The following is a 25,788-nucleotide window of genomic DNA, read 5'->3' as shown; positions in this document are numbered from 1 at the left end:
TATATTAATCTGCGATAGTGTTTTTTGTGTCAACAAATGAAGGGTCAGCCATGACCAGGGTATCTTCTCTTTTCCCAAACGCTGTAAATATGCAAAATGTTGTTCCGTGTCCCACCCTTAAACAAACGCCCAAGACCAGTGTCGCCGTACTTGGCAATGCAAACCTAGACAGTGGGGAAAGAAAGTGAATGTTGGGAAATAGGTATTACTCCCGCAAGCTCTCGTCGAGGACGTCGTGGTTGACCACTTCGGCCGTAACCTTCGCCGGTGCGCCCTTGCGACGCTGAGAGGCCCAGTATTGCTGGAAGCCAGGTATAGAGCCAGGCTGATTGATCCCTGGTGTTCGACTCCACGCCTTTTCAGCTTTGTTTTCCGTTGTTGACGTCGGGACGTCCACAGCTTTGGTAGGCGTGTTACTGGCACCGTCCGGGTTGTTGGAGCTGTTGGCACCCCAGGGTCGCCAGCCTACTAATTTACCCAGGCCGCCCGTGATACCCTTCTGCGATGCGGGAGACGAGCTACGAGACTGTGCTGCGCTCATCGGAGACGAGACGGAGCGGTAGCTCTGTTTCCCAGCAAAGTGATCCCGCAACGCGGCATCGCTGCGTTTCGCCGTCGTGCGCGACAACGTTGGCTGGGCGGTCACGCCGGTGACAACTGCTTCCAGACCCCCGATGGGCCTCAGCGTCATCTGGCTCGGGCGAGCCTTGAGGGTATGGATGTCGAGACCTCCCGACAACGACATGATGGACTCGTGTGATGTCGCTCGGCGTAGGCGAGGGGGCGGCAGATACTCGCTCGAGAATTCCGAGTCCTCGGCAGCAGAGCCTTCCATGGAGTCCTCGGTGGAGGCTTCGGGGGGCGTGAGGCCGGGAGTGTCCTCGTCGATCGGCGGAGCGTCCTCGTCTTCTTCATGGATGGTGTTGTCAAAGTAGCCTCGTTGGTGACACGGTGTGCCACTCACATCAGACAAGTCCATGTGGGGTATCGTCTGGAAACTCTGGTATGATGCGGCAGAGGGTCGCTTGTGGTGTGCACGCCAGGTAGGGGATGTCGGATCGAGACTCGTAATCGGGGACATTGGCAGTCCGGTGTCGAACGCGTTTGTGTCAAATAGGGAACTGACCCTGTTTGATCGAGGCGAGCTTGGCACTGAAGACGCAAACTCGGACGGTGGGTTGGACAATGGCGTCCAAGCACCCGCATGTGTCGGTAGGTGCCTGTCAGGCTGTGACAGGCTAGCAGCAGCTGCTGATGAAGAGAGTATTGCTGCTGCAGGCGATATTGACGGAGGTTGTAGCACGCCAGGCGTCAAGCCTGGCCGCTTCTTTCTTGGCTTCTTGGCCTCCTGCTTCTGTACGTGATAGTGATGATGTATGTGTAGCTCCTGCGACAGTCTTGACCCTGCCCGTTGATGCGGCTCCAGCTCCTCTTTGAGGCTCGGGGCCACGCTTACAGGCTCTTGGTCCACGGGTTGGTGGTGCATGAGCTGTTCTCTGAGAGACTGGATCTCGTCATTTGAGTTCAGCAACATCTCCCGCAGCTCGGCTATACCAAGCTGTAGGTTTGCATTGTCCTGAAGAAGATCCCTCACAAAGTGGTTAACCACATTGCTTCCACTCTTCTCGTTCCCCATCGTTTTCGTTGCAGCCGCTCCCTTGAGCCGGCCAGCCGCCGTGTCCAGCTGCTTCTCCACCTCGCGTTGGCGTTCCATGCGATCCATGACCTCGACGTGGCGCTCGCGTTCCTTTCTGGCCTCCTTCTCCATGTTCTCGAGCTGATACTGCATATCAAGTATACCCCGCTGGGCTTCCTTGCACCGTTGCGCATGCGAGCGCGCATCCTCCTTGGTCAGACGTAGCTCCTGGTGTAGCTGGTTCTGTTCTTCCTCCAGTGCCGCCAAATGCCGTTCAGCATCTTCAGCGCGGGCGGCAGCAGCCTCGAGCCGGCGCACGGCTTGCTGGGATGATAATAGGCTTGCCTCGAGGCTCCGTATCTTCGTGTCGCTCTCGGAGACGGTGTTGTTCATCTGTTCGAGCTGGTCCAGCAACTGTCGGTTCTCCTCGATCTTATTGGCGTTTTGTGTTTCCAACTCGTGCTTGTCATGCTCCAGCTTTTCGATCCGCGTCAAGGAACTGACTCGATCACGCTCCGCATCAGCCATGTAGGCCTCATGCCGGGCCAAAAGAGCCTGCAGCGCAAATGTCAGCGTCGAGTGCTGGAACGTTTGTGCAGACTTTTCCTCCATTGTTAACGCACCCAGAAGGCTCCAGGTGAAGAAGGATACGTTTCCTCTGAGTGCAAGCACAACTGACAATAATACCACCACGACTGGTATGCGGCTCGCAAATGAACCTCTCCAGTGGGGACATCAAAAGACAGCGCACGCGACACAAATGAACACAAAAGAGTAATCTATGACAGCGACATATAGACGTACCTGGCCCAGCTGTGCTGCAGTATGGACGTCTTTTTCGACAGTTTCGAGAATCGTGCAGTTCTTCCTGAGCAGTGCGCAATCGGCGCGACCACAACAGCAGTCGATGGAAGATTGGGCGGGATTGGTGCGTCGATTAACCGTGAGATCGATATTCTCCATCGTTCCAATTTCGATTCAGGATGCTTGCCCCGTCGTACAAGCCCTCGAGGCTCCCACACGCCGTCTTATCGCTCGGTGGAAAAATGGTCACGGTGGCTGCCTCCAAGCCTCAACATCTCCAACTCCTGTGTGGCGTAAGGTCTCAAATTGTACGTAGGTATGTACTCGGTCTTCGTAGGTCGTGGACTTGCGTAGTTTGATTCGAGGTTCGTAGGTTCGTCGCGTTGCTGTCTGGAAATAGAGTTAAATGATGATAAGTGTCATAGGACGCGATCCTTTCGCACTCAGCATGGATGGACAGGAGCGCGAATTGACGTCGGCAAACCGCTCCACTCAATCCAGGGCGCTGCTCCTGCCAAAGGCTGCTGCTTTCAGGGCAGCCGCGGGGTTCCGCTCCCGTGGTGGGGGGCACGCCTTCTCTAGCCTGCTGTGGTGCTTTCACCCAACGGTAATATGAAGTTCGGTGCCCAATGCCTGGCGGCACAGCCAGCAAAAGCTAGCTGAAGACGACTTTGTAGATGAAGGAAGGAAAGAGGAAGACGCTCAGAAAGGGCGGTATAAGCATTTCGTGAACCATCTCCACTTGACAACGCAGTCTCCGAGCTCTGCCTATTATATACCACCAGGTGTTTGCCTGCACCTGCCGATTCCCAGATGCAACTTGTGCATAGCGGTGGAGGTCAGACGACCACTAACCTCCGCTAGATGCAGGCACGGCGGCCCAAAAGCGGCCTGCGGTCGAGGTCAGCAATTGGTTACCACATGGGCATGACGACAGTGATGGCTGTATTGAGCACCAGCCTCTCTAATTATGGGATGCCATCCTGATTTGGACGGAACGATGAGGAAAGCATGAATTAGTTTCATTGTCTGAGCTCTTTGTATAATTATATCCTTATATATAATCTATCTATACTGGTCCCGGGCCATGTTTTAGCAGGGTTTTTGTCAGGCACGTGCAATCAAGCCCAACCGTGACTGCGACCGTGACTGAACGAACCTTCAAGCTGCTAGAGCGGCCGCCTCTTCTTTACAAAATCTGCTACGATAAGTAGTTGCTTCGTTCAAGCGTAAGGTATGGAATAAACCCTTGTTTGCTGTTGATTCATTTGTGAAACAGTAAATAGAGCAAATACCACCGTCGCTAGTGTCTAATGATTGCTTGAGATTGGTTTGCACGGGAATGCTGTTCCTCCAAGGGTCTAGTAATGAATCGACCATGATAGATGAGAGATTCTATTCTTCCATGCATCATGTACCTCACGAAGGGCGAATATATACTGCGTACTGTACCGAACTGTTAAATTGGCCCGCGAAGCTCCCGACGACACCGAGAACATACTGATCAGCCGTGGAGTAGGGTAGGCAGCCCAGACGAACGTTCCCCTGGAGATGTCGTCACCATCGCCAGCACCGATCCGTCCGCCTACATTTCGACAAGGATTGTAGCCAATCAGCAGCAGCGGATTGGCGAGCTCAGCGCTCACGTCGTCACCACATCATCGACTAGAGGCATCAACAGCGTATTTCCGGCATTGCTAGCAGTGTTATCGACCGTTCTACGATTGCCTGTATTGCTGCATACCCCTCATCTCACCTTTCATTCTCTCCCTCATGTCCATACCTCGAATACATCGTCTTGCGAACCAGCTTCGGCCGCACTTATACAGATATCCAGCAACAAGGTCTTTCTCAACAACTCTACGAGCTATGGCCGCACAGGAGTATAAGCTCAAGGGCGTCAAGTCCCTTGACTTGGGCCCTGGAGCCAAGGAGGAGGTCGAGGTGGAGGGTATCGAGAACGGCAAGGTCTTGCTGGTCAATGCTGCGGGCACAGTCCAGGCCCTTGGATCCAAGTGCACACACTATGGCGCACCACTCGTGAAAGGTGTATTGACAAAGTCTGGTCGCCTGACCTGCCCGTGGCATGGAGGTATGAAATTCCACACTGAGATCTTGGGTACCAGACTGACATTCCAGCCTGCTTCAACTCCAAGACTGGCGATGTTGAAGATGCTCCCGCCCTTGATGCTCTGCCTACGTTCAAAGTCACAGAGCGTGACGGGTCGGTATACATCACTGGCGAAGAGTCTGCTATCAAGTCCTCACGCCGCGCCCCCAACTTCAAGTGCAATGCCGCGGGGGATGGACAGGAAGAGAAGATTGTCGTTGTTGGTGGTGGCTCAGGTGGTCTCGGTGCCATTGAGGGCCTTCGCGAGAAGGGGTTTGGCGGCCCGTTGACGGTCATCTCCAACGAAGGCTACCTACCCATTGATCGCACCAAGCTGAGCAAAGCGCTGATGACGGACACGGATAAGCTTGCCTGGAGGAACAAGGACTGGTTCGCGGAAGGGTCGGTTGAGTGGGTCGATGGGGAGGTTGACAGCATCGATTTCTCGGATCGGTCTGTTTCGACCAAGGAAGGCAAGAAATTTGCGTACACGAAGCTGGTCCTTGCCACTGGTGGCCAGCCAAAGCTTCTGCCACTGCAAGGCTTCAAGGTTCTGGGCAATATCTTCACCTTGCGCAGCGCCCATGACACAAAGAAGATCACCAGCGCTATCGGCGAGAAGGGCAAGAAGATCGTCATTGTTGGATCGTCCTTCATCGGAATGGAAGCTGCTGTCGCAACTGCTGCGGACAACGACGTTACTGTGATTGGCATGGAGAAGGTTCCCCTGGAGCGTGTTTTGGGCGAGCAGGTTGGCGCTGGCCTGCAGAAACTTGTTGAAGGCAAGGGCGTCAAGTTCTACATGGGTGCTGGTGTCGACAAGGCTGAACCCTCCAACTCCGACCCGTCCAATATCGGAGCCGTGTTGCTCAAGGACGGCACTCGTCTTGAGGCTGACCTGGTCATCCTCGGCGTTGGTGTGTCGCCAGCGACTGAGTTCTTGAGAAACAACAGCATTGTCCGCCTCGAAGAAGATGGCTCTCTGAAGACTGACGAGAACTTCAATGTCGTTGGTCTGAAGGATGTATACGCCATTGGCGACATCAGCACATACCCCTATCATGGACCCGGCGGCGAAGGCAAGTTCACTCGCATCGAGCATTGGAACGTCGCACAAAATGCCGGTCGCTCAGTGGCGAATCACATTGTCAACCCTTCGATCAAGACGGAGCAATTCATTCCCGTGTTCTGGTCTGCCTTGGGCGCCCAAATGCGCTACTGCGGCAACACAGTTGGTGGTTGGGACGACGTGATTGTAGACGGCAACCCGGCGGACGCTAGCTTTGTGGCATACTATACAAAGGGCGAGGAGGTCGTCGCCATGGCGAGCATGGGTCGTGACCCAGCCATGACACAAAGCGCCTTGTTGATGAGGACGGGAGCCATGCCCAAGAAGTCGGAGCTGAAGGGCAACCCCGATGTGATGGCGGTGGGTGTGCCGGCTTGAACACACAGCCAATGACTACGGGTTATACGTATACGACTAGTGATGGCGATACCAAGGCGCCTTCGACTGAAACAGTCAATGCCATTCCGCTTCAGTCACAGACACTTCCTTAGTTACGCGTATTCCTCGTAGAGCCGACGTCGGGCGTTGAACATATGCACCACCAGCGGGTACATCCTCCCCGCTCACGCCGCTTGATTCTCCCTTCCACGTACCACTGTCCGAGTCGAATATCTCATCTTCATCCTGTTCAGTATGAGGGACTTGACCAGTGTTTAATTGCGTCCCATTGAGGTTCTGGTACCGACTGCTCGTTTTATGAGATGTCCACCGGTCGATATATCCCTTGTATAGCGGCCGACAGACGGGTATACCAATGCAAATCATTGTCACAGCCTGCTCGGCAGATGACCAGACGATGATGCCAACGCTGTTGCGAAGGTAATTGCTTGACATCAAATTCGGGATTTCGGTCGCACATTTAATGCCACAAGCGGCGGCTTCAGGTTGATTTTACGGGTGCTCAAAGCGGACCACAGAAAGGCGCAGTGCACGAGAATACATGTTTGTATGCTGTGGATGGCAAGAGGCCTCTGACGGCTGGCTGTGATCTATGTGACAGGCATACTTCAGCCCTGGTGGTGATTCATGAAGGGGTTGGTTTTACGTGCGTGTAAGCATCCATGTCCATTGCGACTGGACCCTGTGCTCTCAAAGTCCATGTGCAAAGTGGCTTCCTGTAACAAAGCTTGAAGACTAATCGAGGCGTGCCCAATGTAAGAAAGCCAATGAGGAGCTTGAATTTGCTGGATTCACTGTACGAATGATGCACGTACGTATGTACTTACATTTGTGAATCGAAGGGAATTTGTTCCTGACAATGGGCATCCCAGCTTCGGCGCTGGACCAACTGCAGGACGCCCCCGGCTCAGGCGTTGACTGAAGATGAGAAACGCACAAATCGCATTGAGTTTATGGTATTGGTTACAGCTGTCAAGTGATTGGTCGCTCAATCGACGTTGCTTCTGCGGGTTGGGTCAGGTCTCGTCAAGCGGATCAACATGGTCATGCTGCATGCATGCATGGTGGCCTTGGCAATCACACGAAGAAGCACAGCCTGATGCATGTCAAATACTGAAAGAAGTTCATGCGTGTATTCACCAACGAATCTTGGGTCATTTAACTTGCACTGGTCCTCATCGAGTCCGTGCCTGTTACTGCTCTCTGTGAGCTTCAGAAGGCTACCTGAGAATCGAGGGCCTGAAGTCAACATGGACCAAGGGGCACAAGCTGAGCCAAGTGGTTCGTGGTATGACAGGTACAACGACTCATTGCGAGGCGCGCTCCTCGAGCAAACCTGGGCCGGGCTGATTATGGCCGCCATTTATCTTGCCGTCGTACTTGTATCTGTTCACTGGGCTTGTGAAATCATCTTCACGCGGCTTTGGCGATTTCCCGGCCCTCCCATTGCCGGCGAGTACACTCAGCGCCCTTTCAACAGCGTCTCATGCTGAGAGATCCAGGTTTGACCAACTGGTACCGCTTCTACCTGGTCCGCACAGGTGATTATCAGCATCAACTCAAAGCGCTTCATGACAAGCATGGGCCTGTTATCCGCCTCGGGCCCAACGTTGTCGACTTGGATTATCCTGAGCTTATCAAGACCATGTACGGCACCGACAACAAGTACCTGAAAACTGACTTCTACCATAACAACTCGACCAAGATTGGTTGGAACATCATCCCAAACATGTTCTCCCTAACCGATCCTGAGGCGCACGTCAGGATGAGGAAGCCCGTGGCTAACACTACTCCTCCAGCGCAGTGCTCACAGTTGAGCCTCTGGTCGACAAGGTAATCGATCAACTGCTAGAGCATCTAGAAGAACGTTTCGTTAAGACCGCCAAGACATGCGATCTGGGTGAATGGATCGCGTTCTGCACCTGGGACATGGTAGGCGCAGCATCGTTCAGCGAGGACTTTGGCTACATGGCTCAAGGCAAGGACCACGACGGGACCATCTCCACAGAGGACAAGGCGTTCGATTACTTTGCTGCCATCGGCCAGGTGCCAATCCTAGACTATTGCTTGGACAAAAACCCAATCAAGCGGATTGGCCCGCCGAACCTGGGAAATGCCACGAGGGTGGCAATCGAGCACATTGCGGCACGCACCCAAGGAAACGACCGCAACTTTGACCCCAAAACACCGGGTTATTTGCAACGTTTTATGGAAGTAAAAGAGACGTATCCAGACATTGTCGATGATGGAATGGTCATGAACTATGTATTCATCAATCTGCTTGCTGGTTCGGACACCACAGCATTGACTATCAGGGCGGTTATGTACTACGTGTTGAAGCATCCGGATGTCTACCGCAAGCTGAAGAGCGAGCTCGGGAAACTTGAATTGGGGCGCATAGCGCAGTATTCTGAAGCCAAGGCATTGCCATGTGAGTCTTTGCTCCACGCCCCAGACGGCGACCTGCGCTAATGCAGAAAGACCTCGACGCTTGCGTTCGTGAGGCCATCCGCGTCCATCCAGGGGTATCGATGATGCTGGAACGGTACGCCCCCGCGGAAGGTCTTACACTGCCCGACGGTCGCTACATTCCCCCCTTCACCAAGGTCGGCATGAATCCTTTCATCATCAACCGGAACCCGTGCATCTGGGGCAATGACCCCGATACTTTCCGTCCGGAGCGCTGGCTGCAGCAGGATGATGAGTCGGGATCGGCATTCGCGGAGCGCACCAAGCTTTTCAATGCGGCCGATTTCTCATTTGGTGCGGGTTCAAGGATGTGTTTGGGTCGACATTTGGCGCTGCTTCAGACGTATAAGATAGTCGCAGCCTTGGTGGGACGGTACGATATTAGGCTGACGAACCCGGAGCGAGAATAGGAAGTGACTTGTAGTTAGTTTCCCAGGCAGAAAGGCCTTATTTGCGATTTGAGGTAGATAGGAGAAGACACAATCTACCCAAGCCCCGTTGTGCGGCAATCCTCCGCCTAGCCCAATGCCGTTATGTCAAGCAAGGCGACACACGCGTCGCTTGAAGTCGTTACCTAGATGTGAGTCATGGCCTCCCAGTCAAAGAGCGCCACACCGATTAGCATTATCCTTCCACGCACAAGAGCAAACTGACCTGGAGGGGAAAAAAGGTGAAGCCATCGTCCTCGTCAGAATGATCAGGATTGAGTTATGCCGCATCCCCCAGACGAAGGAGGACGACATGCCGCGTATCGCACTCAAGTTTTACTCAACAAGCTCAGCAACGACTCCCATAGAGACACTGGGACATCTCCATCCCCCGAAGGTTCCGGCGCGCCCAGGCTCTGAGATTTCTGATGCCGATTGCAGACGTCAATTGACGCCAGGCCATCACTGGCAGGCCTATGCATCGTCCAGAGGGACGAGAGGGAGGCGAGGCCTTCCCGAAGGAAGTGAGCATTACCCTGAATTTCCCACATGCAAAGAGAGCGAGAGATTTCAGGTTCGAGAACGAGAAATCTCTCCGTATGGAGCATGGAAACGCAGCGTTGACGAGGGCGATGGCTTGAAGAAGGAGAATCAGGAATCAGATGAATTGTAGCTGAGATTTTTTGATAGAGCCCAGCGGCGGGGCAAGTTAATCCGGCGCCCGGGTCCTCCCGCGAGGCTAGCACTTAGCGTAGCGTCCTGTCCTAACGTGATCTCGAGAATGACTGGAAGTTTGGAACTTAAAGTTGAACAAGCACAAGGCTGACCATTACAGCGCTTCTAGTCATGAGAAGCTTTGGCTCGCAGCCACGACGAGTAGGGGAACTGGTCCAGCTTGAGGCCCCTTGTCGACGCAACAGACCTGGCACTCCATGTCATTCATCCCACAACACGTCACAGCCTATCCCTAGTGCCGAACTCTTCTCAACTTACCCAGCGTTTGTCAGAGTCGCATCTCTGCACTCCATGTGGAAAAGAGGCGGATATTACCAGCAGCTTTGTCAGACATGTCAAAGATCGAATGCCAGGAAGTGGCGTCGCTTAACGGCTGCCCGTGCTCCAGTCCCCGCAGGAACAAGAGCTCCGGCAGTTGAATTTGCGAATCCATGACGTCGTCCACGACACATCACCGATTCAATCTCTAGAACATCGTCATTTTGACAGAAGGGGAGCGACAAGTCAACGTATGATGACGCGGGAAACAGAGGCAGACACGGGGTTTCGGAGTCAACGGCGGTACTTGTACCTGAGGAATGCTGCGAAACAGGCTCATTTGTTCGACTGATCTCGCCATCTCCTACCTACGAGCCTCGCACAACACGAACAAAATACTTCGAAATGTCAGTAAGCCAAGCAGCATGGCAGGCGGAAAAGGCGATGGGCCACAGCGACAATGCCACGACCCAGCAAGACGTCGCCAACTACGCTGAGACGGGCAAGGAGGGCTCCTCAATGAAGGCACTCGTCTGGCAGGGCAAGAACAAGGTCGAGATGGTTGACGTCCCTCGCCCCAGCCTCCTCGAGGATCGCGATGTCATCCTCAAGGTCACCGGCAGCACCGTCTGCGGCTCGGACCTGCACCTGTTGCATGGTTCCGTTGTGCAGATGAGCAAAGGCGATATCCTCGGACACGAATTCTGCGGCATAGTGGACGAGGTCGGAGCCGGCGTGGACAAGAGCAAGATCAAAGTCGGCAAGCGTTACGTTGCCTCGTTTCAGCTTGCCTGCGGACACTGCTTCTTCTGCGACCAGAAGCTGTCGTCTCAGTGCGAGAAGACAAACTCCAACACGGCAGAGAATGCTATGTACGGTGGGCGCACCGCAGGCATGTTTGGCTACTCTCACTTCACGGGTGGGTTCGCCGGTGGCCAGGCCGAGTATGTCCGTGTGCCTTACGGCGATGTCAACCTTCTCGAGATCCCCGAGGATGTCCCCGATGAGAAGGCGCTCTATCTGTCCGACGTCCTCGCCACGTCTTACAACTGCGTCAAGGACACTGCCGTCTACCCCAACGACGAGGTTGCGATCTTTGGCGCTGGTCCCATTGGCCAGATGTGCGGTATCTTTGCCCTTGGCGAGGGTGCGAAGAAGGTCATCTTTGTCGACCAGGAGCCTCGTCTGTCCTTCGTCAAGGAGCACTGGCCCGTTTCTCACCTCGACAAGCTTGAGCTAGTGGACTACAGCAAGCTCTCCTTTGGAGTGACAAACAAGCCTACGGTTGTCAGCAAGCTCAAGGAGCTCTGCGGCGGCCGGGGTCCCGACTGTGCTCTGGAGTGCGCTGCTGGCGAGTATGCCAAGGGCTGGATGCACTGGGTCGAGATAATGACGGGCGCCGAGACCGACACGAGCGAGATCCTGAACGAGATGATTGAGGGTGTCCGCAACTACGGCCGCGTGGGAGTCACTGGTATCTACGTCGGCTACACGAACCACTTCAACATTGGGTCTGTCATGCAGCGCGGCATCCGCGTGATCGGGAACGGCCAGGCCCCCGTGCATAAATACTGGAATGAGCTCCTTGATCAGATCCGCAAAGGCGAGCTGGACCCCCTCCAGATGGTCTCGCACCGCGTCAGGTTGGAGGATTTGGATAAGGTGTACTACAAATTCGAAAAGAGGGAGGATTCCATGCAAAAGGTCTTTGTGGAGACAAAGTTTTCCTTGCCCAAGGCTGATGGTTCGCCTGCGTTGACTACCTATTGAAGCACGAGTTGTGTTCAAGATGTTTGCTAGCGAGGAGATGGTGATGGTTGACGGAGTTGTGATAACGAGTAACGAATATATTGAAATGCAAATACTGCAAAATGTCCAATGCTTTCTAAAATCAAGTTTTTCAAGTTTTGTTACAAGTCTGTGCGCGTGCGAAGGTCCCGGGTAAGCTTCTTCTTCAAGTCGTAAGTTAACAAGCAAATGGTCCCCAAGGCTTCAACGCCTTATCTCGAATCATAACCTGATTTGATCATCACGCACACCCCACCGCAGCAATGGCTTCAGGCACTCAAAAACGCAAAGAAACATCCAAACCAACGTCAAATGGTGCTAGGAGTGAGCCAGAGACTACAGCGTCGCAGCCTAAAGCCAGCGCGTTGCGAGGAGCCTCCTTACTCATCACTCTCCAGCTCATCTCGCGGCTCCTCACTTTCCTCTTCAACAACCTCCTAGTACGATTCCTCACCGCGCCTCTTCTGGGGCTTTCCACACAACTCGAAGTGTACTACTTGTCCGTGCTCTTCTTCGCCCGTGAGAGCCTGCGCGTCGCCATCCAGCGCACTGATGGATCTGGACAGGCGGTGGTCAACTTGGGGTATGTCAGCGTTGCTCTCGGTGTCGTTGTCGGCGTGGGACTGGGCTGTATGTACGAAGGGTTTGCGAGCACCGACGCAGCATTCCTAGCAACGTCACTCAGGCTGTATGGGCTGGCTGCGATCGTGGAGTTGCTGTCCGAGCCTGTTTTCGTGCTCATGCAATCACGCCTGCAGTTTGGCACCAGGGCCTTGGCGGAAGGTCTCGCTACGTTCCTCCGCTGTGCGGTCACATTTGGATCAGCGGTGTGGGCAGAGCGCAGTGGGCGAGATCTGGGCGTATTGCCCTTCGCGCTGGGACAGATGGTGTACGGTGTCGCTCTGTTCGTCGTCTACCTCGTCTCCGGTTATCGACTCGTCTCGCAACTGGACCTATCTCTGTTCCCGCGACACGCAGGCACCGGGAGAGAGTATGCACTGAACGGCTATCTCTACCAACCCACCCTCTCTCTAGCTGGCACGATGATGGCCCAGTCGGTCGTGAAGCACATCCTTACCCAGGGAGACACGTTCCTCGTTTCCCTGCTATCGACGCCAAACGTGCAGGGTGTCTATGCCTTGGCGAATAACTATGGTGGCCTGCTTGCAAGGCTCCTATTCCAACCCATTGAAGAGAGTCTCCGGTCGTACTTCTCCCGACTGCTCACCCCGCCTCAAGCGAAGCCTTCTATCTTGCAAGCGAGGGAATCCTTCAAGGGCATCCTGAAGATGTACATTTTTATGTCGGTTGTCATCCTTTCGCTCGGTCCCTTTGCTGCCAAGCCACTGCTTGCTATTGTCGCTGGTCGCAGATGGCTCGGCTCTGGCGCAGGCGACGTGCTGGCCACCTATTGCTTCTACATTCCTTTGCTTGCATTGAATGGCATCGCCGAGGCATTCGTTGCTTCCGTAGCCAGCGAAGGTGAGGTGCACAGGCAGTCAGTTTGGATGTTTGCCTTCTCGTTGGTGTTCGCCGGCAGTGCGGTTGTCTTTATGAGAACGTTAGACCTCGGTGCTGGTGGCTTGGTAGCTGCCAACTCGGTGAACATGCTGTGTCGCATCATCTGGAGTGCCAGCTTCATCAGAGGCTTCTTTGCGAGGCACGGACTGGCCGTTGGGTTTAGAGACCTGGTGCCCAAGACTGCCCTGGCGTTGGCCCTCGGTACGGCTGGAGTCATGTTTGCTCTCAATGTTACGGAGGACGCCGAAGCCTTGCCTTTCAGATCGTTGTTCAGGGTTGCATCTTTTGCATTGCCCTTGGTGATATCAATGTAAGTTCCGTGCGTGACATTCGTAATCTATGCTGACATACATAGCGCCTTCACCGAAAGAGAGACCTTGCGACGCGAGTACCTATCTTTCCGCAACTCAAAAACCAAGTAAAACAAACATTCTCCTCCCTAGCGCGACACGTCATCAAAGCCTAGTCGAATGTGATCTTGGTCGCCTTTTGTGTCATGTCTACATCCTTGGCCCATGCGCCATAGAGGTCGTGCGTCTTCTTCTTGACGGTGGTGCCGAATTTTAGGAGTTCATCTGGTACGGGCTGGTTGGCGCCACGCAGAATATTGACGAGACTACCCAATGTCAGCTTTGTTGGCGTGGGACGGATCAGAGACTTACGATCCCGAGTGTGTCTTATCTTGTGTCGTGAAAAAGGTGATGGCCTCGCCTGTCTTGCCAGCGCGACCGGTACGGCCAATGCGGTGGACGTAGTCCTCGATCGTCAGGGGAAACTGTCCAGCGTGAGCTTTCGCATCAATGAGATTTCCCGGCGAGTGCACTTACTGTGACGTTGATGACCAGCTTGACCTCTGGGATGTCCAAGCCTCGTGCCGCGACATCTGTTGCCACGAGGACGGGCGTCTTGCCCTCCTTGAATGCTTGCAAACTCTGCGTCCTCTGCTCCTGACGCAGATCACCGTGAATGCCGCCTACATTCACGCCCTTCCTCCTCAGAGTGTTCTCAACTCGGGTGGCTTCCTTCTTGTACAGGCAGAAGACCAGAATCCGATCATTGCGGTTCTTGCCCTGCTGGTACTGCTTGAGGATCTGTAGCAGACGGTTCTCCTTCTCGTGGCCCTCCATAACCTCGACTTTCTGAGTGATGCGAGTGTTTGCCTGGAGTTCTACGCTGCCATCCGCCGACTCCTTTCCTTGCACGCCAATGGTTATCTTGACGGGGGACACCATGAATGTCGAGGCAAGGGTTTGGACTGACTGGGGCCATGTAGCCGTGAACATGAGTGTTTGCCTGTTCTCCCTAGTAGGGCAAGCACCGAGGATGTTCTTGATGTCGTCCTCGAAACCCTTGTCGAGCATGCGATCCGCCTCGTCAAGGACGACAAACTTGGCACCGGACAGGTTCACAGTGTCGTCGGACATAAAGTCCTTCAGCCGCCCAGGGGTGGCGACGATGATATCCGCACCGCGCTTGAGGAGGGCGCGCTGCTCATCCTTGGACGCGCCGCCGTAGAGGCAGACGGTCTTGAGGTTGACTTTGGACGCGAGGCTCTCGAGCTGCACGTGTGTCTGCATGGCGAGCTCGCGGGTGGGTGAGACGACGACGGCCTTGACGCCCTTCTTACCAATGGCTGCGACGCTCTCGACACAGGGCAGAGCGAAAGCCATGGTCTTGCCAGATCCAGTCTCCGCAACGCCAACGGCATCGCGGCCAGAAAGTGTGAATGGCCATGACGCCGCCTGGATCGGTGTAGGGGTCTTGAAGCCAGCAAAGGGCGAGGGTTGCTTCTCGAGGAGGTTTGTGGACGGCAGGTGGTGGAATTCGACGACCGGACGAAGGGTGACCTCGGAGTTCAACGGGTCCGTGGTGGTGATCTGGTGCTTGGACAGGAACGCATCAATGTCCGCTTGGGGGACGTCGGTCAGGGTGATGGTCTGTTCGTACGAGCCGCTGATGACGGAGCCATTGGACACGGGCTCTGAACCCTTCTTGCTTTTCTTGGGCTTCTTCTCCTTCTTCTGCTCCTCCGCCACCTCGGGCGCAGGTGCATCGGGCACCTTGGTGGCCTCGTCTGCCGCGGCAGCGGCAGCCTTCTTCAGCTTCTTGGCCTCCTTGCGCGCCTTCTTCGCAGCCTTGCGCTCGGCTTCGTCCTGGTCGACATCATCATTGGTCTCCGTCTCAGCCTCCTCCTGGCCCTTCTTAGTCTTCTTCTTCTCTTTCTTTTCTTTCTTCAGGCGAGCCTTGTCCGAATCAGCGTCGACCTCAGGCTCGAGGGGCTTCGACTTCTTGCTTGGGCGGACGGTGTCTGCCTCGTCGGCGACTTGACGCTTGGTGGCAGCCATTGTACCTAGGGACCACAAAGTGTGATCCTGATGCGGAAAGAAGGGAACGTGACAAAATCTAGTTGCAGTGACGCGACTGTCGCAAATGGCGGGCGCTGGTCCAGCCTTCGGGATGCAAATTTCGGATCAGGAAAAAAAAAAGATGGAAATTCCTTATCGGTCAGTCTATCGATTGCGAGTGTGCCTTATCGCGGCCTGCGCCATCGCGGGGTGGATTCCCCACCTCTTGACGCGATACGTACGCTTCAATCTGACCTGAGCATCGCCCTTCTTTTTATCGCGCTTGAGCCCGTGTCCCACTTGTCGCGTCTCCTACCGTCGCCAGTGGTGCCAGAAATCGGCTGTTCAACTCCCAGGACCACACTGAGAGGCAGCGGCCGCGAATTCGTCGTCGTGAGCGGATAGCTCTCGCGTCGATTGTGCTTCACAGCCACCAGTAATGCCAGTCCAGCGCTGAAGAGGAAAATTGACAAATCATCATTTTCCCAGAGACCAAGCCATTCTTCGATGCGTCCCATAGCCTCGACGAAATTCTACCAAGTGGGCTACCAACCGATGCTGACGATCATGAATGTCGAGCGCCAGCGTCGATATCAGTCCTGACGCCCGCGAACAGCGCCCTCGATTTTGCTGGGCAAGGGTACCATGCCGAGCGCGACTTGTGGTCCAAGTTGTGGATCATACCATTCTCCATCCGTACTGCGTACTGCGTACCTCACCTACAGGAGCACATGTACCTGTCGTGATTCGTCTCTGAAGGTCCAGCGCCGAGGCTCAGTGAGAGCACCCCCATCTGAGTGTTTGGCTGGTTGATTGGTGGCCATGTTTGCTACACAAGTAACATCGAATCAGTTGAGTCGAAGAGGCTGGGACGCTCGCAGCAAGTGTTCCGCAGGTATGCAAGCAATGAGTTAAAGGACACGCTGCTGTATGCTATGATATCTAACGAAGGTGTAGGAATCCCCATCTTGTCATCGTATGATCCTTGCCGTGGCCAGACCACATGATCCCGAGGAAGACCCATGTCACACCGAAATGCACCCAAACGAATCCAAGGTGTTCCCCAGCAAGCGGGCATCACTTCTCTATCCTCTCAAACAGCTCACCAATCTTGTGCTCGAAAGGCGCAAGTGGGTGCACCTCGCCCAGGCCGAGGTCGTCTAGCTTGTAGCGCACATTGGTCGTGTGCATGGCCATGTAGCCCCTCACGCTGTCGTTCCATGACTGAGCATAGATGCCGCGTCCCTTGAGGATGGCATTTACGCGCTTGGCGCAGGCAACTGCCTCGTCGCTCGTCTCCTGCAGAACAGCTGGAACTGACTTTCCGCACACCGTCATGCGGTTGTGGATGTAGTTGCGGTCGTCACCGCCAAGTTCCTCCTTGTAAAAGCTGATACGTTTAGTGGAGGATGCGCCAAAAGCTGCCGGGAAAGACTCACGAGAGAACGTCATTCGAAATGTCGATGAAGCGGGCCATGTCAGGAATAGCCTCCAGGAAAGCGCCCATATCAGGATACTGGTCCTTTGGGTAGCAGAACACGGCATATGCCACGTTCATACCAGACATGTCGCGGTAGAAGTCGGGAAACTTGACACCAGCGCCCGCCGGTGTTACGCGCATGTTTTGGAAACCGTTGTGTCGCTCCAAGAGGTTACTCGTCAGGAATTTGAGCACAGAGATCTGCAGCTGATTCGCCAGCACTGGATCATAGTGGTCGTGCGCCTCGCGCAGCAGCGTTGCGATGCCCTCCAGAAGATTGTTGGGCTGCTTCTCGCCGTTGAAGAAGCGTTGATGGAAAATGGTGGCTTCCTCCATCATCTCGTCGTTCTGGCCGACGATATCGTCATATTGCACAACCAACCACGTGAAAAGGCCTACATAGCCTTGTGCTTCCACTGAGTGGTTAGGGTGCGCAAGCTGGCATTGTCAGTTGTTTGTCGAGAAACCCCTCGCGCGTCAGTGGACTCACCAGACCCTCGGCGTACCCCAGACGAAAGCCTTTGGCCGATATCCGAGTGTTGAGAGGGACGCCAATCTCGACGGCTCTTGTGTACATGTACTCCAACAGGGCTTCAACTGACTCTGCTTTCAACACAGGCGCGCCAGGATAGTTCAGCTGCTCCAACATGTCTTGGCAGACCGGTCGGCACACTGCCGCCAGGCGCTTGGGGTTCTTTGATAGATCATCTTCGATCAGGTGCGGTAGCGCGCTTGGTGTGAGGAAGCCCTTCAACGTGTTGAGTAAGCGGCCCATTAACTTGCTCCAGGGCGAGGATGCGGAATGACCATGGCGATGCATGGTGCGGAGCGATGATTGCTGCTTCTTTGGGACGAGGCGGCGAGTGCTTTAGTGGCTCGCGGATGGACAAAGTAGCCGCGGCTCTGGGGTAGAGAAACGGATGATGACTTGCAACTGATGGGACCCCAGACGAACCAAGGGTATGAGACGCAAGTTCGACAACGGACGGAGGCTAAAGTGGGAGGGATACGAGTCAAATATTCCCCGAGAGACAGGGCACCACCGGGCCTCTTTATGCTACGCGGTCCATCTGTCTACGGCTTCTACTTATCGTTCACGGTCCAGGCAGCTAAACAGGAAGTGGGGACCGCCACCGCAAGCTCTATCGATCAGTGAGCAGATGATACGGATACTGCCCTCTGGAACGGCGATGAGGAAGATCATCCGGCTTGGAAAGATCGCGGGCAGCTTGCTGCAAGACCACGGACTCGAGGCTTCAAGCCTTTCAAACAAGGCCCCCTTGTGTGCTTGGCGGCAGTTGCATGATCCGCGAACTTAAGAGTTCTCTGCACCTCGGACCCAAGGGTTGCGAGCCTTGCATGCGCGAGCAGGGGATTGCCGAATCGGATTCAGTTTTGGGGGCCGCCGCACGCCAATTCTCGCAGCATATGTAGGACATATGTGTTGTCTAGTCCGTTACTCCCTGGACCTGGAGCTCTGCGCGGTGTTGCAGGGTGTTGATCATTGTCGAGAAGGATGAGGGCGTCCACATGGCCGGTCCTCGAGTCTGCATTCAGTTTTGACTTCGTTAGTGGGGACAAGTGGATGTTCGACTCGTTCGAGTCTCGGGCATCAGACTTCCCGGGTTACAAAATTCACTGCAGACTTGTACTACTAATTAGCGCAGAGCGCAATCAGAGGCTATTCAGAGTACGCAAGATAGGCCAAGTGGATGAGACACGGGCCCGCACGTGCTGTTATCGCTAGGCTGGTGCTATATTACCTTGTGGGGTTATATCCCAGTGGGGGGAGGGAGCCGAGGCAGAGAAGAACTTGGCTGAGGCTGAGTCCCAAGGTCCATGGCTTGGAAGAACAGAGGTTAGTAGAACGGAACCGAAATTGGTCAAGTACTCAATTCCAGACTTGAGTGAGATCTCGCCATTGCGCCTCTCGCAGGGCCCAGATGGTCAGACCCTAGCGACAAGGAAAGGTGCTTTCGTCAGGACTCAGGAGGGGCCAGGGCCAGAAGTTCATCACTTATCACAAAACGAACAAGCGAAGGCGTAGTCAGTGCTGTACAGCGCTCCATACAAAGGACAAAAGTCTTTTGGTGAGTGGAGAGTCTTGGCCTGTCATTTGCAGAAACCGTTGCGCTAATATACATGTCTTCTTCAGCAAGGGTCGAAGATCCCAGTCTGCTTGTCATTCAGATGATAAGTCATGTGGATTCTCAAAAGTTGACGGAATCTGAAGAAGCCTCCGCTCCTTCAGAAAGACGGCCGCCTCAAGACTGAGTCTGGCGACGGTGCGCTGTGCTCACTGCCCACCTATCGCGCGATGCCACCCCCGTTATTTACTCCACAGCAGGGAGTCCGACATGGTGATGCTTGGCCTTAGCGAGCGTGCTGTCCTTGTCACCTTGACAGGACCATTTCTTCTTCATCTCCACCTCGGTCGTGCCCGTCTGGCGCCTTCGCAACTAGTGCCTCCACTGGAGCAGCATGAGGCAGGTAGCCTGGTCATTAGTGCGATTCCTACAGACTTCCCCTCCTATTAGGTCTTCTTGACCGTACAAGTGTCTCTTAGACGCCGTCAAAGCGCGGTCCACGAGCCAGGGACCCTCGGCTTGTCAAGACGCTGTGCAGTCGTCCAGCCCTCAACAGACGAGGAGAAAATTCTGTTAGGCCGGGGTCTTTGTGGCCGTATAAACCCATGGCGGTTCCGCCAGTCTGGTTCCGACAATTTCTGTTGCATGATGCTGCCTCGACCGACCCAGACAGGCGCAGTCGACACATGCACCCGATAGTACGGAGTACTCACTACGCCTATCCTGGACTCCCACCGACAGCTCCATCCCCACTTCAGGTGCAGAACGGCACAAGTTGTACCAAACATCGGCTCTTCCTTAGCCCTCGCAGCGTACTGATACGAGAAAGAGCCCGACGCCGCAAAGTCTTATCCGAACCGAGTATTGAGGTGGACGCTCCGAAAGTCCGAATCCGCGGCCTGCAGCGCCAAGTGCACGACAGACGGCACATGAAGCCATCATGAATACCCCATACCGACGACTCGACCCAGCCAAGCAGGAATTTCGTCTCCTTGAGGTGCAAGCCGCCCGCACACTGGAAGAGCCCGTGGAGTGTCGACTGATCACCGCCCGCCTGACCGAGGATGTCGACTTTATCGCCCTCTCGTCCCTCTACGGGGACAGGGAGGAGATGGACAGGATCTGGATGAGCGGGCGAAGTGTAGCGGTGCCAAAACACCTGGTCTCAGCACTCAAGCACATCAGGGCCGTCTTCTTCCCCACCGTCTCGAAGCGATATCAACGAAAACCAGCTAGGAAGCCGCATGGAGCGCCGAGATGGCTGCGGCAGCTTTTTGGGATCTCGAGCCAGAAGCTCGAAGACGAGGCGCCACGCAGTCTCCGGATCTGGATGGACCTCTTGTGCGTCAACCAAAGGGACGAGGCGGAGAAATCGAAACAGCGCACCGACATGAAGGCCATCTACCGCTCGGCCGAATTGGTCGTTGGCTGGCTCGGCGACAAGCATCCTCACACGGACGTCGCGATGGCCACACTGGCCGAGATAGAGGACGCCATGCCCGCCAAATGGGGCGATCCCGGTGACAGGGAGAAGCATCCAGACGATTATGCGCCAACGCATCGCTGGGCCGCAGGCATTGCCCACATCTGGACGGATGCGCCCAAAGGCATGATCCCCTTCCAGATGCCACACTGGGTCGGTTGCAATGACTTTATGGAGAGATCGTACTTCCAACGACGATGGATCTTGGAGGAGATTGCCATGGCGAAATACCCAACTTTCTTGATTGGTGACAGCATTGTTCCCTGGAAGCAAGTTCTACGGCTGAACAGGATGATGGAAGAATTCAAGAACTACCCTTCTAATGTCTTCCCAAGGGTATGGCGCTTCCTCGCTACTGCGCAAGAGTCTCACAACTGACATGTACAGGAATATGCCAACCTGATCGCCGACCTGCCCCTCGAGACGGCGCACAAACTACTCGACGAATTTGCAAAGCGCGAAGCGCTTGAGGAGGCCAGGTTGCTGAAAGAAGGCGGGAAGTTTGCAAGCCGAGGAACGTCCTCGACACGTTCGCACGATGGTTGAGAACAGCAACGCGCTATCTGTCTGTTCTCTATGGATTTTCTTCGAATTGGACGGGGCGTTAGTCAAGTCAAGATACCCCAGGTTACTCTTAACCTCAGTTGCATCACTTCCGTACGGCTTGGTTCCATTCATCCTCGTGGTCGACAGCTCACGAGCATGACTATCACGGAAGGGGTAACATATCAGCGGTGAACGGGCAGGGGACTACTACGCGGGCTCGACAGCGGAAACAGTCCGCTATAGACGGCGTGAGCCGTACCGCGCCGGGGGCCCGAGCCGAACTGTCATTCCAATTTCCAGACGACCTTTTTCGGCCTATGACACCCCAACGTTGGACAAGGGGTTGATCCTTTACTTGGAGCTTCGCAAGCTAACTCCTATTACAATCGGCTTTAAGAAGCGGAAGAGACAGCGGATAGGACCCTGCACCATGGAAGTCGGCGAAACTAGATTAATCAGGCCATCTGGGACCGTGGGACAACCAGGTCACAAACTATGTACCATAGACGAAACTGGCTCCAGACTCCAGTGAGTCCAGTTTTTGGTCCTTGTCGTCTGCTCCACATCATGACCGCCTTTTTTCTACTTACCGTAACAAGCAAGCAGCGCCAAGGAGCCACCTATTTTATACCCACATTCATGTGCCGTCTGGACGGTCTGGTGTGTGTCCCACAAGTGGTATTATTATCTCTCACAGATACTGGGGCAAGACGATATAACCTGTCGTAAACGATGGGTTGTGGCTCTTGAAACACTGCGTGCTGATACGATTGGGTATTGCGGGTTTTGCTCCTTATGGACAAGAGACGTCATACGAACGAACGAACGATTGTTGTGACCGAGTAGGTGTCCCAAGTCCTAAAGCTCGGGCAGCCACTGTCTTCTGATGTGGTTGACACCTTGTCTTGGCTCCACAAGTAGCGAGAACGGGCATGCATGGTTCATGAAGGAGCAGAGAACGGCTCAGAGTGCGGCAGCTAGCCTCGACTGGAGCTGGGAGGCGTCGTTCGTTGCCCAATCCTGGACCCTTCTGTTCATGCAGGACTCTCCCCTCACCCGCATGCTACTTACCACTGCAGGGGTGCCTGTGTCGACGTGCGTTCTCTGGAAAGTCTTCGACGCGTAGCCTCGTGGTGGTTGCATGTGGTCCGCTTGTACGCATACGATGTTGTTGGTCTACGTATTTCGCTCCAGCCGTTTCCGGTGAGGCAGGGAAAAGCTGAAGCGGTCGAAGAGAATCAGCGGTATCTCAATTTGTTCTCTTTCTTGGGGGTGGGGCCCAGAAGTCGCCCTGACCACCGTGGCGCTGACGTGGCAGACGATCAGCCAGGTGTCGACGCATATCTACCATCTTTCTACATTTGTGGTGAGGACTTGCGCTGTTGATCAGTGGATTCCGTCGTGATTATGGCTGCGTGCCACCTTGATGAGGCTAAGGCGTTCATAGCAACGTTACGGTCACAGGTCTGACCATGTCCCCCAATACGTCCATCAGAGGAGGAGACATGAAGTCGGTGTATCGAAACACATGCGTACCCCATTGGATCAAAAGGCTAGCTATCCTATTTATTACGGAGCGCAAAGCTCGCGCCACCCCAAAGCACGAATCTGTTCGCTCTCGCTGACGTGAAGTAGTCCGCAGATGCATGTCGTCTTTGGACATGCTCAACTCGGTGGTTTCCAACTAGATATTCTCAAGTGTCCACGTTCCACAGGCACACGGGCGCGCACACCTTCTGTCGAGGTACATATGACAGAAAGCCACGTGTCACGTCTGCACCCGCAGCAGACGAAACGCGCGCGACCCATGGTGTCGGTCAAATCATGCCGTGAGAAGTGACGGACTTGGCCGCGCAGGCGCATAGTTTGGAGGCTTCTATTGCAGCTGCAACGGTTATCGCTTCTCAACTTCGTCTGAGCCGGCCATATGCTTTGTGCAGCAGGATGACGGTCCCTCAATCATGGCCTACAGTGAACGGCTGATGGCAGTGGTCAAGGCAAACTTGTATCGCGGACATGCCAGTCAGCACTTCTTCAGCTTCTCGTGTCAACGTCGAAGATCTCCCTGCCCGGACAGCACTGCCTCTCTACGGTGTTGTTTTATGCCGCCCAATCGTATATTGAAAAAGAGGCACTTCTTTGTCTAACAGTCTGGCACACTGACAGGGATATTGAAAGGCACGCTCGTCGCCAGACCGCTCAAGCTCGTCTCCTTGAACTCGTTCCTCATGCCCTTGGCTGTCAACCTCATGGCGGCAATGGCATCGTCCAGCCTGACCTTTTGCAGCTTCGCGTCACTGCTCAGGGCCAGGTTGGCGCTCGAGATGGCCTTGATGGCACCGAGCGCGTTGCGCTCTATGCAGGGCGCCTGGACGAGGCCACCGATGGGGTCGCACGTCAGACCCAGATTGTGCTCGATGCCAATCTCGGCTGCCTGCTCAATCGTCTGGGGACTGGCGCCCATGCACGCGGCAAAGGCACCGGCCGCCATGGAGCAGGCGACCCCGACCTCGGCCATGCAGCCGCCCTCGGCGGCGGATATGGTGGCGCCTCGCTTGTACAGCATGCCAATGGCGGCGGCGGTGAGGAGGAAGGTGGGCACGTCGCGCTCGGGGTCGTCGCTGACAAATTCGATGACATACTTGAGCACGGCGGGGATGATGCCGGCGGCGCCGTTTGTGGGCGCCGTGACGATGCGGCCACCTGCGGCGTTTGTCTCGTTCACCGCGATGGCGTACACGGTCAAGTAGTCCATGGTGGGAAACGTGGTACGACGAGTGGGCGACGGGCTGATGGGATGCTCGAGGGAACCGTGGATACGGGGGACACGGCGGTGGCCCATTGCCAGGTCCTTGGGCCTGTTCACGGCGAGCTGTTTCGTCGACGCGCCGCCCGTGAGTCCGGGCATTTGGCTGTCGCCGTCCTTGTGACTATGGCTATTTGGCTTGCCTTCCCCGTTTTGTTGAGAAAGTGACGGGTACAGACCTCTTGTCAAGCGTCGGTACAGCGCGGGAGCACGACGGTGCAGCTTCAGGGAGCCGGGCAGCGTCTCCTCGGTTGCTTGCACGCCCTCCAAGATACTTTCGTCCATGACCTGCCAGATCTTGAAGACCTTTTCGTAGATTTCTTCGTCCGTGTGGCCAAGGCCCTTTTCATTTTCGTAGACCAGCTGGGCTATGGTCAGATTATGCTTCTGGCACAAGGCCAGCAGGCTCTGCGCATCGTGGAATGGGTAACGCGGACCTTGGAACGAGCCCTCGTCGCTAGCCTTCGGATCAATGCTGGAAGCCTCATTGTGTGCTTGGATCGACGTTGGTCCTCGGTGCTGCTGGTCCACTTGGCTCGGGTCTTGTCCGAGCATGGCATGTGTCGCCGGCTCAGCACCGCCATCGGGGAGAGACCTGACTTCTGCGCCTGTCTTGCGATCGCCAGCCGCGTCGGCACGCCTGATCTCCTTGTAGTACATGTTCTCTGCCAGATCGACGGGATGTTGCTTGCCACTCGCCTCCACATCGGCGGGCGACTCAGCGGCATCCTCACTGCCCTCCAGCTGCTGCCCTGGCGCAATGGACAGAGAGCCGTTGACGACAAAACCACCTCCCACGCTGAACATGTCGTTGCGTGCCAGAACGTAGCCATCCTCGTCAAAGACGGTGAACCGCATCCCGTTGCTGTGCAAAGGCAGCTTGCGACCCCATTCCCACACAAAGTCGCGACTGTAATCAAAGTCCACTTGCTTGCCCTTGCCATCGGGTAATCTGCGACCCAGGTAGAGCTTCTTGGTCGCCTTGATGTCTGAGAAGCGCGTGGGCACATAGGCAGTGTCGACCGACTCCACATCCTCGCTCTCGAGGCCCAGCAGCAAGGCGGAGGGCGTCATGTGGCCCTCGCCCGTCAACGCCAAACTGCCATAGATGGAGACGCGGATCTTGTTGACTTTGTGCAGCAGACCAGCCTCGAAGAGATCGGCGACAAAAATGTTGCCAGCGCGCATGGGCCCCACTGTGTGGGAGGAAGAGGGCCCGATGCCGATGGAGAAGAGATCAAAAGTCGAGATGACCGCATGCTCGTGATCCGCTTCCGTGTAGGTGCCAGTGGCCTCTTCAGCCGGAGCCTTGAACGATCTCGTGGTGCTGAACGAGCGCTTGGCCTGCCATGATGATGGTGGTGGTGGTTTCGTTGTGCCGGCTAACAGCCGCTGTTTGGTGGCAGGTCTTGGCGGCGCCAGGTGATGTGTGCATCGCGACGAGGTCGCCATTGACCGCTGCAACGGCGCGGAAGTGAGTCCGTTGGGTACCGTGCCCTGTCGGGGTGCCTTGAGACGCCTCATGCTGAACGACTCTAGAGAAATGGATGTGTTGAGAGCGCGCGCGGAAGGAAACATTGAGCCATCCAAGATTTAACATGGTGGTCTCAACAGATAAGCCGGGCAGTATCCGTGCCTTGAGCTTTATGCCTATTACGGGCGGTGAGTAAAGGAAGGGCGGCGATTGGTCAATGGGTGGCTGTCCATCAGGGGAAAGCGGGTACACGCGGCCTGCCGCCAGCCAGCACCAGCACCAGCACCAGCACCAGCACCAGCACCAGCACCAGCACCAGCACCAGCACCAGCACCAGCACCAGCACCAGC

General features: G+C 55.3%; 9 protein-coding genes across 9 annotated transcripts; 5 read left to right on the top strand and 4 right to left on the bottom strand.

The window, feature by feature from the left end:
* Positions 1-205: 205 nt before the first annotated feature.
* Positions 206-2,248, bottom strand: J7T54_004537 (uncharacterized protein; the record flags this gene model as incomplete). Its single annotated transcript, XM_051503201.1, has 1 exon — positions 206-2,248. The coding sequence occupies one exon, from the start codon at positions 2,246-2,248 to the stop codon at positions 206-208; it is 2,043 nt and encodes a 680-aa protein (XP_051364847.1).
* A 2,061-nt stretch (positions 2,249-4,309) lies between these two features.
* Positions 4,310-5,997, top strand: J7T54_004536 (uncharacterized protein; the record flags this gene model as incomplete). The annotated part of the gene is made up of 2 exons (XM_051503200.1): positions 4,310-4,532; positions 4,580-5,997. 2 exons carry the CDS (start codon positions 4,310-4,312, stop codon positions 5,995-5,997), a joined length of 1,641 nt encoding a protein of 546 aa, XP_051364846.1.
* Positions 5,998-7,268: 1,271 nt separating this feature from the next.
* Positions 7,269-8,897, top strand: J7T54_004535 (uncharacterized protein; the record flags this gene model as incomplete). Its single annotated transcript, XM_051503199.1, has 4 exons — positions 7,269-7,299; positions 7,521-7,727; positions 7,823-8,449; positions 8,500-8,897. 4 exons carry the CDS (start codon positions 7,269-7,271, stop codon positions 8,895-8,897), a joined length of 1,263 nt encoding a protein of 420 aa, XP_051364845.1.
* Positions 8,898-10,313: 1,416 nt separating this feature from the next.
* On the top strand, positions 10,314-11,678 carry J7T54_004534 (uncharacterized protein; the record flags this gene model as incomplete). Its single annotated transcript, XM_051503198.1, has 1 exon — positions 10,314-11,678. One exon carries the CDS (start codon positions 10,314-10,316, stop codon positions 11,676-11,678), a length of 1,365 nt encoding a protein of 454 aa, XP_051364844.1.
* A 330-nt stretch (positions 11,679-12,008) lies between these two features.
* J7T54_004533 (oligosaccharide translocation protein RFT1) lies at positions 12,009-13,531 on the top strand (the record flags this gene model as incomplete). Its single annotated transcript, XM_051503196.1, has 2 exons — positions 12,009-12,020; positions 12,095-13,531. The coding sequence occupies 2 exons, from the start codon at positions 12,009-12,011 to the stop codon at positions 13,529-13,531; spliced, it is 1,449 nt and encodes a 482-aa protein (XP_051364843.1).
* Positions 13,532-13,679: 148 nt separating this feature from the next.
* J7T54_004532 (uncharacterized protein) lies at positions 13,680-15,562 on the bottom strand (the record flags this gene model as incomplete). The annotated part of the gene is made up of 3 exons (XM_051503195.1): positions 13,680-13,833; positions 13,880-13,992; positions 14,045-15,562. The coding sequence occupies 3 exons, from the start codon at positions 15,560-15,562 to the stop codon at positions 13,680-13,682; spliced, it is 1,785 nt and encodes a 594-aa protein (XP_051364842.1).
* Positions 15,563-16,639: 1,077 nt separating this feature from the next.
* On the bottom strand, positions 16,640-17,817 carry J7T54_004531 (Trichodiene synthase; the record flags this gene model as incomplete). The annotated part of the gene is made up of 3 exons (XM_051503194.1): positions 16,640-16,952; positions 17,002-17,480; positions 17,533-17,817. 3 exons carry the CDS (start codon positions 17,815-17,817, stop codon positions 16,640-16,642), a joined length of 1,077 nt encoding a protein of 358 aa, XP_051364841.1.
* A 2,252-nt stretch (positions 17,818-20,069) lies between these two features.
* Positions 20,070-21,158, top strand: J7T54_004530 (uncharacterized protein; the record flags this gene model as incomplete). Its single annotated transcript, XM_051503193.1, has 2 exons — positions 20,070-20,948; positions 21,000-21,158. The coding sequence occupies 2 exons, from the start codon at positions 20,070-20,072 to the stop codon at positions 21,156-21,158; spliced, it is 1,038 nt and encodes a 345-aa protein (XP_051364840.1).
* Positions 21,159-23,301: 2,143 nt separating this feature from the next.
* J7T54_004529 (L-serine dehydratase 2) lies at positions 23,302-25,416 on the bottom strand (the record flags this gene model as incomplete). The annotated part of the gene is made up of 1 exon (XM_051503192.1): positions 23,302-25,416. The coding sequence occupies one exon, from the start codon at positions 25,414-25,416 to the stop codon at positions 23,302-23,304; it is 2,115 nt and encodes a 704-aa protein (XP_051364839.1).
* Positions 25,417-25,788: the final 372 nt, after the last annotated feature.

The sequence above is a fragment of the Emericellopsis cladophorae genome (assembly GCF_022114955.1).
Source record: "Emericellopsis cladophorae strain MUM 19.33 chromosome Unknown NODE_5_length_938552_cov_118_678949, whole genome shotgun sequence".
Lineage (NCBI taxonomy): Eukaryota > Fungi > Ascomycota > Sordariomycetes > Hypocreales > Bionectriaceae > Emericellopsis > Emericellopsis cladophorae.
This window is presented reverse-complemented; position numbering and strand designations above follow the sequence as displayed.